At 40.1% G+C, this 13,485-nt stretch overlaps 1 protein-coding gene across 1 annotated transcript in view; it reads right to left on the bottom strand.

Annotated features, from left to right (window-relative positions):
* The window catches only part of myo1d (myosin 1D), a 59,495-nt gene that overhangs the window by 37,230 nt on the left and 8,780 nt on the right, over positions 1-13,485 (bottom strand). The window contains exons 2-11 of the mRNA XM_028430290.1: positions 9,725-9,933; positions 8,738-8,831; positions 8,014-8,179; positions 7,844-7,897; positions 7,214-7,309; positions 6,464-6,580; positions 6,106-6,309; positions 5,567-5,712; positions 5,315-5,429; positions 4,995-5,165 (exon numbers count right to left, since the gene is read on the bottom strand). Coding sequence (XP_028286091.1) covers positions 4,995-5,165; positions 5,315-5,429; positions 5,567-5,712; positions 6,106-6,309; positions 6,464-6,580; positions 7,214-7,309; positions 7,844-7,897; positions 8,014-8,179; positions 8,738-8,831; positions 9,725-9,933 — 1,372 coding nt within the window. The remainder of the gene's footprint in view (positions 1-4,994; positions 5,166-5,314; positions 5,430-5,566; positions 5,713-6,105; positions 6,310-6,463; positions 6,581-7,213; positions 7,310-7,843; positions 7,898-8,013; positions 8,180-8,737; positions 8,832-9,724; positions 9,934-13,485) is intronic.

The following is a 13,485-nucleotide window of genomic DNA, read 5'->3' on the forward strand; positions in this document are numbered from 1 at the left end:
CTTAATCTTATACTGGTCACCCAAACTGTTCCACTGCCAACAAAGAGACCTCTACCTAAACCTGAACCTCTATAACTCCTGTAAGCATCTTGCTCTCCATCACCTCTTGCCACATGTGCCCTTGTGCTTTTCAAGCCCTTGGACTGAAGATCTATGAGAGGCACAAGCCAAACCTCCTAATGAGTTGCATCTGACTATCTCTAAACCTATCAACAACTCACAGTGGGTGCCACAATGGCCAATACAGGCAGCAGATGAGAAGATGGATTTTGCGTTTCATGCCCAATGCACTGAGTGGCAGCTGTCAGTGCATTAAAACAGTAAGATCAAGCTACAGATCCTGAGCCACCCATCATGCTGTTCTGATGCTGTGCTGTTCGATACCATATCCACTCTCATGCTCTTCTCGACATTATTTAGATTCATTCATGCGTCCTTGCTGCCTCTGCTGACCTTGTGCCTCCCTGGAGCTAATGACCACAGTATCGCAGTGATTAGCATCACCAACACATGGCCCATGAAAGCTTTACCACTTAGCACAGCCCCCCTATTTGCATTCATACATGTGGCAGCAGGTGGAGGACACACATGCAAAAACACATGCTGCTTTTAGTAAGCTGCACCTGTATGTGCCTGAGATAATAGTGAGAGGAAGATACAATATTTATAATTATCACAACAGAAGGGGATTATTTGTGGGATTGTAAAAGTGACAAAGAGAGAAATTAGTATTACTAAAATATTATTATTATTATATATTAGGTTAAAACAGCATTAAGAGTAAAAATCTGGGAATCTGGGAAGGTCACAGCAACATAAACTGAGAAGAACATATCAGTTACTACAGACACATCAAATAAAATCCGATCAAATTGTGTGTGGTAAGCAGCCTGAATCACAAATGCTTCCCATTGAAGTGAAAGTACATTTTCCACAGCCACTTCGAAGCAGTGGAAACAAGCTGTAAATGCAGCACTTGACATACAAAACTAGCATTAGTATTTATTTGGAGCTCTGGCCACCTCATATTAACGCCTCCTTTGTCTGTTTGAGTCTCCAATAGCTCCTGAGGGAAATATCTGACTCTTAAGCTGCTAAATGCTGCATGTTCACTGGTAAGTACCTCACTTTATCTGTCTGCTGCTAAGTGATGAAGAGGTAATGCACAGCAGGTTTATTAGCAGTTCCTGCTGCTGCTGATTAATATCCTTAAATCATTTGTAATAAATAACATGACAAGTATTGGTATCTTACCTCAAAATTCTACACACAATACCCCATTAGGACAATGTTACAAAAATCAGTTTTGACATTTTTTGAATTTATTAAAAATAGAAAACTAAGAAATCACATTTACATAAGTATTCACAGCCTTTGCTTAATACTTTGTTGATCCACCTTTGGCAGCAATTACAGACTCAAGTCTTTTTGAATATGATGCCACAAGCTTAGCACACCTATCTTTAGGCAGTTTTGCCCATTCTTCTAATAATTCTTCTAGTAATTCTCTTGCTCCATCAGGTTGGATGGGAGACGTCTGTGAACAGCCATTTTCAGGTCTCTCCAGAAATGTTCAATCAGATTCAAGTCTGGACTCTGGCTGGGCCACTCCAGGACATTCATAGAGTGGTTCTGAAGCCAATCCTTTGAGATCTTGGTGTGCTTCGGGTCGTTGTCCTGCTGAAAAAAGAACCTTCGCCCCAGTCTGAGGTCATGAGCGCTCTGGTGCAGGTTTTCCTCCGGGATATCTCAGTATATTGCCGAATTCATTTTTCCTTCTATCCTGACTAGTCTGCCAGTTCCTGCTGCTGAAAAATATCCCCATAGCATGATGCTGCCACCACCATGCTTCACTGTAGGGATGGTATTGGCCTGGTTTCCTCCAAACATGACACCTGGCATTCACACCAAAGAGTTCAATCTTTGTATCATCAGACCAGTGAATTTTGTTTCTCATGGTCTGAGAGTCATTCAGGTGCCTTTTGGCAAATTCCAGATGGGCTGCCATGTTTGTTTTACTAAGGAGTGGCTTTCGTCTGGCCGCTCTACCATACAGGCCTGATTGATGGATTGCTGCAGAGATGGTTGTCCTTCTGGAAGGCTGTCCTCTCTCCACAGAAGAATGCTGGAGCTCTGACAGACTGACCATCGGGTTCTTGGTCACCTCCCTGACTAAGGCCCTTCTCCTCCGATCGCTCAGTTTAGACGGACGGCCAGCTCTAAGAAGAGTGCTGGTGGTTCCAAACGTATTCCATTTATGAATAATGAGGGCCAATGTGCTCATTGGGACCTTCAAAGCAGCAGAAATCTTTCTGTATCCTTCCCCAGATTTGTTTTTTTTTATATTACAGAAACTGTTTACCCACCATTATGTTTTTAACACAGAGTTTTTTTTAACACAAAAGAAAACCCTGTATTCCAACAGAAAGAAATAAAAATGCTTATAGTGCAGTGAATGTAAAGTGTAATGTGTAATGTAATGTGTAGAATTGATCAAACACAACTTAAAACACCTAAAGATGGACAGATTTTGCTACACCCATTCACAAATAAAAGCTTCCATCATATCAGTTTAACATGTTTTCCTTTAGATAAGACATCACTGTAAACAGGCGTGGGGCTCTAATAAATCAAAACCATCTGGTTAATTCATAACAAGGCTAAGAAAGCTGGAAGCAAATGGAAAAAAATCTCAGAAGCAGAGCAAGGTGACATTGGGATTCATCTGAAGCACCAGTGTAAACTTTCTCTCCATTGAATCCCTTTTTTCTCAGGTCTGTGTGTGTGATTTATCATCCACAAGCAGCATGTCATTAATGAGTGTGTGTATTTTGTGCATGTTATAGGCAGACAGCAGAGCAAAGACAGAATCACTCAGTACTGGAAGCAAAGTGAGAACAGCAGACACACAACACAGATCATGTTACAGGAACATCTCCCAGAAAAGAGAGATCATTTCCATGTATATCTCTGCTCTGTCGTATCCAAACCATCAAATCTATTGATCAAGTTGACCTTGTGTTTAGTACTTATTTTTGTAAAACTATTCTTCTGACTGCTAATTATATAAAGTAATAGGTCCCTTAACATCATCCTATCAATTCATAAGCATATGTGTCTCACTTTTTCTTGAACATGCTCAATGAAAAAAACAAAACACCACACGCTTCCTCCTGTTTTCAGCCTTCACACATTAATCCTGGCAAACAGACTTGAGGAGATGTAAGCTATGAGGCTGAGTGGCAGGGTGCGTCTTCGTCTGCAGAGCTCATATGCACTTTGTACCCTCAAAAGTCTGAAATTTTCAGAACTTTCTCAGAGCTAATTTGCATCAGGAGTGTGGGTTAGGGGATTATTTTGGGTAACACTGATATACAGTGAGAGAATTTCATTCTTCTCTTTGGTGAAAGTAAGCTGGATGAGTTTAACAACACTAAAAATGGCCTTTCTACTGGCAGCAACAGTAAAGTGTGCTATATTTGATATCACTGCTGTTTATAATGTGGTTGTAAATGTTAAAGGTTACCACATTTTATAATAAAGTATAATAATTATGTTTTCTAGTTGTCTATTCTTCACTACTTGTGAGGGATTTATCTCTAAAGCAGTCTGGATAAATTAACTTTCAAAAATGTCAATCTAAATGTTAATACACACTATTCTCAGAACTAGAAAAGCAAGCACCTCCAACAATTCATGCTTCTTCCTGAAAAAAAGTCTATTATTTAATGATGCCTAGCAACAAGACTCCAGACAGTACATGAAAAAAAGATCCCTGGCCAAATATTGATTCATGCTTGTATTGGTTCCAGGAAGTAACAGCTGGATCACTGTATGTTCAAACCAGCACTGAGAAATGGAGTGAATCAGGGAGCCGGGGAGACTGATGATGGGTCGGGGTGGGGGTTGACTCCAAGATGATGAGAGGAAGGGAAGCTTCGCAAATCAATACACCCTGCAGCACAGTGCAATCTTTACCTCATCTTTATTCAGCCTTGCTTTATTCACAGTGTGCTTGTCATTGTGGACTTTACTCTCTCTGAACTAGAAACCATCTGCAGGAGTACCAGCATTCCTTCTTGACATCACATTGGGACACAGGGCCTTTGAACACTTTCTGTCTTGCTTTGTAGCCTGTTGATTGAATATTACTGATCCACAGTATGCTGCCCAGAAACATACTGATGTTTACCTAAAGCTTGTCATGGTTCATTTTCACTGCATCACCATCTCCCTCCCTTTCCATGTCCCACTTCTCTGCATGGTTCTCCTCATAAATTTGTAAACACACCTACTTCTAACCACCACCCATTCTAACACAGCAAAGCTCCATAACCACCCATTGGCTGTCAGTGACATCACTTGTGCAAAGTGTTGAGTCAGACTCCCTCAAATGGTTTCTCTGACTATTGATGCCTCCTTGTGGCCACAGACAAAACTGCAAAGAGGGCCCCTAACCATTCTTTCATGTATTTCCTGTATCACCTAAAAAAATAAGCAGAAACACACTGACCCCAGATCAGTGCTGCTGAGTGACTTTTACCTTATCCGAGCTGACTGATCCCAGAGAGAACAATGGATGTTAGCAAATTAAATTTGCTAATGTTCTGTCTCACTCTGCATGGACTAGATTGCAGGATTAGAGTGAATTAGACTGTAAGCCTTTCTGATTATTAAAACTAACAGGATCATGTTCAGTCGCTCCCGCCAGCAATAATCGCTCCTTACTGCACAGTGTAATCTGCCCTCTGCTGTTCTTAGGTTACTGCAGCCATGTCATTCACAAACACTGATGGATTTACCACTTCCATATGTTTATAAAATAGTGTAGTTTTGTGTTTTTAGGGATAGGCTTATTGCAAATTGCTAATATTGTTCTGCAAGGTTTTTTTTCTTTTAGCTTCTTAGCGTAAATACTTGTACTTGTGATAGTACTAAGCAAATGTTGCATACAGTCACCTTCTGCCAAATAATTTGCATTTCATTTTTCTTACCTTGCGGCTGGTGTAGTGGGCATGCTTAGCAAGCTTTACATTAAGTCCTTGGAGAAAAACCTCATCTGTGACTTTGCCCACATTCATGCAAGCTTCATCCAGCACGGAGAAGATGCCTTTATGCTGCTGTTCCACCAAATCAACAATGATCTGGTTATTGAAGTAATCAATCTGAAACAGACACAGATTACAAAAAGAGGTCATCAGTCATGCATGCCTTTATGTTATTGTTTTCTAAAAGTGACTTCTTTCAAAAATTGAAAATACTGGCCCACTGAATACATAAACGAGCAAATAAATGAGTAAATACGTGTGCTTACATGTTTCCAGGGGATGCCTTCTCTCTGATACTCTTCCTGTTCCTGCTTTAGCACCAGCTGGATGAAGAGCTGCTGCAGCTTTTCATTACAGTAGTTAATGCAGAACTGTTCAAAGCTACAGATCAGACACATCAAAACTTCATTATTTTGTGATGGATGCAAAGATATGCATTCTGTTTTATAACAACTGCTAAACTAATACATATAGAAAATAAAACACTGACATTTAATAAATAAATGTCTTATCCAAACCTGTTATTCTGGAAAATCTCAAAACCATAGATGTCCAGCACTCCAATGACTGTGTTCTTCCCGTGCACTCTGGCATCATAGTTTTTCACCTCAATAATGTCATTAATCCGTCCCACTATCCAGCAGAACAGACGGTCATACATTGCCTGAGGATAACAAAACATAAAATGTATTTTTAAGTGTGTGTAGAGGACTGGTTACTTGCTGGAGAGCTAGTGCCTCGCTCAAGGGCACAGAACCGGCCAGTACACAAACAATTATCGGTTACAGATGGGAGTTAAATGTGAGTCAGGCGTTTGTTCACAGCCCACAGTGCTGGTCCTGCAGCTGCCAACATTCACTGCTTCCTCCACAGACTGCAGTCTGTGTCTGGAGTCATAACATTGTGACTCATGCTAGTGTGCATCAGTGTGAATATTGCCATGCATAAAGTGCAATGTCACAACCCCACAGACATCACTGAGCAACTGTTGCTGTCCTGTTTTTTGTATTGCACCGGGTGGCATGTGACCTATATTTTAAATTTTTACAATAATCACCTTTGCGAGAGCGTCCCGCCCATAGCTGGCTTCTTGTACTGTGTGCTGTTTTTCGATGACATCACGCCCTGTAGCTACTGTGCGGTACAGCAGTGCTTTCTCTACGTTTTCCTCTTTGGTAGAAAGCAGCTCCCGAATCACAGACACCAGCTTTGTGTTCTCAATCAGAGTCACGTCACCATCCACTCCGAATGTCATGTTTCCCTGCAGGAAGACAGACTCTTTAGTGCACATGTACTGTATCATTTCGTTGTAGCAAAAATAAACAGGTACTGCTTCAAATCCTCATCCTGCTTTATAACACAGGGACACAGCTGGCACAAGACCTGGGCAGGGATTTGGAATTATTGGGTATTACCAGATGTAGAATGGTGGCCAGGATCTTGTAAACAGTCTGAATCTCTTCCCCTGTGAAACCGATCACTTTCATGGCATCAGCTACAGCTTTGAAATCAGCGCTGTCATTGATGCATGACTGGAGAAAGAAAGAAGAGATATTGAAGGCAGATGAAAGAAAATAGCTGGGATGTCTTTAAACACTTTCTCGTTCTATATTGAGACAATGAAGCATAGGTGTTGGTACACAACATATGTTTTGTGGAGGGACAGCATTTTCCTTCCTCTTTTAATGAATCCAACCAGGGTATCAAATACAGAAGTTAATTAAATTACACCCTAGTGGTGTTGCACTGTGATGTCTCACCATAAAAACAGAAAACCAAACTGCAGCCTCAGCTGTTTGGTTGCATTGTGTTCCATGACATCAGGCTATTTGTTGCTGTCAAGTGGTTGTGTTCCTGCTCTTTTGTTCTTGCTCATTAAGCTCATGCAAAGACAGCAGTGTTAGGCAAAGGACCACACTTCATGTAGAGCAGAAGTGCAATCCTTTTTCCTGTATGGTAATTTATACAACAAATATCAAAAACTTGCTGTGTGCGACTACACGACTGTCTTTATTCCTTCCTGTAAACAAGCATAACATTATGCTGACACTATTTCAGGCTTGTTTTCATATGCTGCCTGTTCTGTATACACATACCGAATGAAGGGCCCACATGGTTTTACACAGGAGCAGACAACAACAAGAATGTTTATGCGTAATTAGTACCTTAATTTGTCCTCCAACTTTGATGTAGTTATAGGCTGATGGGTCTTTCTGGATGTGAAGAGAGCGAAGCAGGGAGTCTGGAGCACCTCTGAGCAGCTGGTGGGCAAAAGTAGACAAGTTTATTTATTAATTAATATTAACATTCATGCAGCACTCTGCGCTTTTAGCACAACTGCTTTTCATGCAGACTTCAAAACATCTGTGGAGCTGTCCACTGTTGTCACAATCACACTCAGAAAATAACTATGGCCACATGTTGAACTACACTACAAGTGGGAATAGAAGGTCTGCAATGTTGTAGAGATACTGCAAATTAATCCTGCCAGTGTGTTCAGATATTTGCATACTAAAAGTAGTGTGGAGAAACTGAAGTTTGTGTTTACATCCAATAGTTCTCACTGTGTCTTTTCTGTTTAACAAACAGAGCATTCTGCTTTTTTTAAATCATTGATTACATCTATGTTTATAAGTGTGTAGCTTGCTGGTGCATTGCAGTTTATGTGCTTGCTGCAGCAATAGTGTGAAACCACTGGATGGGCAATAATGTCTCCCATGTGTCTATGAACACAGCTACACAGGACTACCAAAGAAATTCATGAGAAGCCCTAATATGCAAATACACACATTTACCTGGTAGAAGGAGTGAAAGCTTCTCTCACCTTCCTGTTGGACAATTACTCTGCACTGTTTAGGAAATTAAAAAAAGCAAGTGTCACATAATAATCAGACAGCTTGTAATAAACAGCCTTTTATGGTCAGGCTTTCATGTCCTCCTTTTCCTCAGCCTTATGCCAGCTTACCTTCTCCAGCAGGTAGTTGTTGATGTGGCCACCAATGGGATCTCCTTTGAAGTCAAAATTGATGTCCATGTATTTGCCAAAGCGGCTGGAGTTGTCATTGCGGTTGGTCTTGGCATTGCCAAAGGCCTCCAAGACACAGTTGGATTTAAGCAGCATGTTTTTTACTCTAGGGCAAGGCAGGATGATATATATTTACATTTCTGCAGCATTTTGAATGTATTTAAACATTTATAGCTTTTAGACAAATGATACAATCTACCAGCTCTTAGAAACGTTATCTTTTATAATACAAACTCAAGCACAAGTTATATCTACAGGATTTCTGCCACACAGGAATTTACAAAATGCCTGGGGAGTAAGGCCATAATGACATACATGTTACATGTTTAGTGTGTGGACATTTGCAGAGTAGGTCATCTCTGACCTACATTTTGTTTACTTCATGTGACATTGTATACTGCTTATTTATCTGCAGCAACACAGCACACCTACTTGGTTATCAATGACACAACTAAAGCAAGGTGAGTGTAACACTATCTCTTTTTAAGAACCATTGACTATTCCTGAAATACGGTAATATCTACATGCCTCTGAACTTTTGACACATTATATTAAAATATGACTCAACTGAATAAACAAAACATCTCGAAGCTTAGTCTCGCTGTTTAATCACCAAACTGTGCAGAGACTCTGCAGTGTGATCAGTGTAACAGCAGTAGCTTACCTTTCAACTTCAGCCCTCTGATTAGGATTGGTAATAGCAGCAATGTACTGCATGATATACTTGCTGGCTTCAGTCTTCCCTGCTCCACTTTCCCCTGTAGTAAAAAACACATTGCAAAATGACTACAATTGATTTTGACATCTTTTTCAATTGAATACAATTTTATTTACACAGTGCATTTAACAATCAGAATCGTCTCAAATCACTTTACAGAGACTCAGAGCCTGAACCCCCAACAGTGGCAAGGAAAAACTCCCTTTTAACAGGAAGAAACCTCGAGCAGAAACTGACTCATAAGGAGAACCTTCCTACTGATAGTCGGCCGGGTTGAGGAGAAGAAGAGGTAGACAGGACAGAGAGGATGAAGGAGAGAGCGAGAGAGAGGATCAAACACACCATACATTACAGAGAACAAACATGACAGGTGATTGATGTTGTCTAACAAGACAAGACAGTTAGAAATAGATATATATATCGTCAGTTAATTAATAGCAATAGTAATTTAATAGTAATTAAACAAAGATGAACAACAGAGACTGGTGCAGGCAATAAGCATTACAATGATTTTCAGTCAAAACATAGCCTTCACTTTTATACTTTTTGAAAAGAGGCATACAGTTAGGTATGACCCATAACAGTTGCTGTGCTTCATTCATTTTAATTTCAGTTTTGAAATGTATACTCCACAGTACAAATATCTTTCATCCACCACACAAAGCTTTGGATTTGTTGTTATATGGCATGACAAGATCATCTCAGTACCCTCTTTGACCACTAAGTGGAGCTTCATTCCCTGTATGTTGGGTTCGCGCTGCCACACAGCTTGTGTGACCAAATGTTTGTCAAAGTATTTGACATAATTTTCAGATTGAATTGTAGAGAGAAAATGACAGAATAGAATAGAGAGCAAAGGGTACAAAAATGATTCTAAGACGCACACAGTATTTGTGCTTTCAGTGGCCCATGAAGAGGGGGTTCCTGTGTTACCTGAGATGACAATACAAGTGTCTTTGTTCCTCCTCTTCATAGCTTTGTAAGCAGCATCAGCAATGGCAAAGAGATGTGGTGGCCTCTCATACAGTTCGCGGCCCTTGTACTGCTCCACAGTGTCCCGCCCGTATACGTTCATGGCACGGTATGGGTTGACAGATACCACTACCTCACCGATGTAGGTGTAGATCCTCCCTTTCTCAAACCTTAATACACATAAAAGTAGCATTTAAAAAATGAACAGTATATTTAATCATCATGGCCACTACCTAGGTACAATGAATTTGCATGCACAGAAAAATGACACTAAGCATTCAAACTCGGGATCACCAGAGACATCCACAACTCCACAAATCCAAAAGTAAATGATATATATGATTACATGGTCATTTGTATTCTCAATATGATGATTTGACTACACCTAACTATATTTTACAACCGTGTTACCATTACCTACCATAACAAATATGTGACGCAGAAATGTGTAACGAAATGCTGACCATCTGACTTTTTACCAGGGTTGCATCCTGGTGCATTGGTCAGATTTGGTGTATACAATATACACTTTACAATATACAATATACACTTTATGGACACCTTTGTGTCTTTTTGTATTAATGCTTCACCATACAACAATATTTTAGACAGTATGATTGCAAGAGTTTGTCCGTTTCCTGCTTGAACATGACAATACCCTGATGCACAAAGAAACACAAAGAAAAATCCCTGCACCCATTTTGAGTTTGATGATCAACAAACTGTTTGAGTGTCCACATCCTGTTGGAGGTACTTTGCAGGTCTCACACTCTCAGTGCCCTTCTCCCTCACCCAATCAATCTGTCTCTCTCTCTCTCTCTCTCTTTGCCTCTGCGCCCGAGGCCGCCTGCCTGACTTCCTTCCTCTCCGAAGAGGACCATGATCCCAGTTTCTCTACAGAATAATGGCTTCTTTCTTTCTTCACAGCTGCAAAACCTCTGCTGCAGCCGTGAAAACAGGCCCTAAAGCATATTACTCCAAAATATTCGCGAGGTGCTTTTGATTCTAGGTTTGAAGAAATGCCAAAAGAATTCAATTCATTCAATCAAGCATTCTGATTTTATTTTCTCAACTAAAATTCTGACTCAACAATATCCGGACCTCTGTTGATGCAGTGTGATGTTTGTTTGTCTAAATGTCCTTGAACACGAACAAAAAAGTTATATTGACAAGAGTTTATTAGTGATATGATCAACTCAGATAAATATACTTAAAACAAAAAATACTGGTTATTTTTTTTTACCACCCAATGAATAAGTAAGAGAGCAGAGCACAACAAGACAGAGATTGTAAAGCAGTATGTTTAGCACAGTTGTTAGTACAATTAGCTCATCCTTACATGTTCAGATGTGCACATGTCAAGCTAGGCACAAACTAGCACATTGTCATCACTCACATAGAACACTCATGTGTCCTGGACAGGGTTAGATAGTGAGCTGAAAAAGTTTTAGTATTGTATCTTTAGATCAAATTGATACTTCTTTAATTATCAGAATTTAAGCAAATGATAAATAGGAACAATTATCTGTCACATGCAAAAGTCCCGGTTCATAATATTTCTCTAAGCAGCTATGGTAACATGCTAGCTTTCCCTCCCCTATTACCACAGAGAAAGACCCATTGTGGCCTGCCTCTCCTCAGTATGGAGGCTGCTGTGTGCCCGCTCCATTGTTTAGATATCAATTGGAGGTCTTTGTCTGAGACAGGCCCTTCATCTCCCCCTGCATGGGTTGACACTAAGCACCCCACAACACTGACATGAACACAGCTTCTGGCTGTCTGCCTTGATACGAAGGGCATGTCCGAGACCCTCAACAGGTATAGTCACAGAAGAGTTGACAGGATCCACATACCACAATAAGAATACAAATACAATACTAAAAGTAAATAGACAAGGGATATCCTAACACCAACCATGTGCGCCAACCGGAACAAAAACTCTAATAGTCACAACAATTAAAACTAACCAAATTATCACAGACTCATTGACTACAACAGTGATTATTACAGCTCAATAACAATGATTACTATCTGTAAAAAAGCTGAAAGATGTCACATAAATGCAATAAGAACACCTGTTAAAATAGGCAAAATATATACTTTTTTTAAGCAAGGTGATATTTGTATGGATATACAACAAACAAACCACAAGCAACTCATCCAATTTCAGATTGGTGGTGGTGGTGGGGGGGGTCAATCAACTAGAGCGTGTCACAGCTAAGATACAGGGTTGGCTGATCCATCTGTTCCACTCTCATTTAGTAGGATTTAAATGACACATGGTACGGAGATTACAGAACCTTATAGACCATAACAGTCTCCCAGAATGCTATTTATAGGTGCATGAGAACTGAATCAAATTTGGTGGCACACTTTTTTATTTTTATTATCGTTCTCAAACAGTGACCCTTTTTAACATATAAATGTTACATAAATCCACAGGTGTTTAAGCCCTGCTCTCTTTGCATTATCTTTCATTTCCTCTTTCCTCTCTATCCATCCAGCTGTGAAGGGAAGTGTGTCTAAGTTGGTCTGATGACTGCATGTGTGTGATCTGTTTCCAGAAGGATCCCTCCCAGAGAGGGCCAGGAAATGGGAGAGAATCCAACAAAAAAGGGGACTGAGAGAAATACTATGTGAGGAAAGGTTCATACATGCATCCGCCTATCTCTGATGATTGATATTCTCCACCCAGGTTTCCATGCTATTATGAGTATGTCCAAAAACAGTACGAGGGTGTATCAATGATCATCACAGTGTTGATATTAGTGAAGGCTTCACTTTTCTACATGCAGCAAAAGGAATCCTGGCACATCACACAAAAAAGCTAAAGGTATTCTCTTCCCACACCCTCACATACACAGACAACCAGACACATGCAAAAAACCCACTCAGACACACACAACACACTCCCTACAGATGTGAATTACAGAGGAAAACCAAGTACAACCACTGTCTCCAATCTTCTTTGGGTGGGTCTTTTTTATGGTTAACTGAGGGAGGAGCACAAGCAATTTATTTTTCTGTATGGCCGTACATGGTACATTCTCTGGACACCATCAGTGTGAACCAAGTTAGCACATGTCATTATGTGCATGAACTTCACCATCATTCTAAGAATTATGAAGGACAGGGAGATAATCTGTGTCTGTTCCACTTTTATCTCCGAGTTCATTGTCATCACTGCTCCTGTTTAGAGTAATAGCTGTGTTCAGTTTAGGGCTTATATTCGTTCCAACTAGAGAAGGGCAAAGCTGTTGTGGGTAACACTTTTTTAATAAAGCTTTATAGTGATTTATAAGCAAATATTTGAGCAAATATAAGATTACGATGTAGCCTTATTTTACTATGCATGTGCGGATGGGAAAGACTTTTTTTTCAAGGCAGGAGGCACTTGTTGTCAAAGTGGCCACCCTACCTATAAGGTGCTGAGGGAAAGAGATTCTGCAAATATTTCACAATAAAATCTTTCCTTTGTTCATCTTTCTGGTGTACTTGGAAGACTCACCACTCTCAGCAAATAGTCTCAGAAACAACTGTATCAGGTCAACCTGCAGATGAATGCAATAAGTGAGGACTTCTGAATCACTTCTTAGCAATTATGTGGCCCTAAAGTCAAATCAGATATAAATCGCATGTGCTTTCTAACATTCCATAGAACAAAACAAAGCTGACATACCTAATAATGCTGTCTCCTTCAATACTCCAATACAAGAATTAAT

Source organism: Parambassis ranga, chromosome 19 (genome assembly GCF_900634625.1).
Source record: "Parambassis ranga chromosome 19, fParRan2.1, whole genome shotgun sequence".
In the NCBI taxonomy this organism is placed as follows: Eukaryota; Metazoa; Chordata; class Actinopteri; family Ambassidae; genus Parambassis; species Parambassis ranga.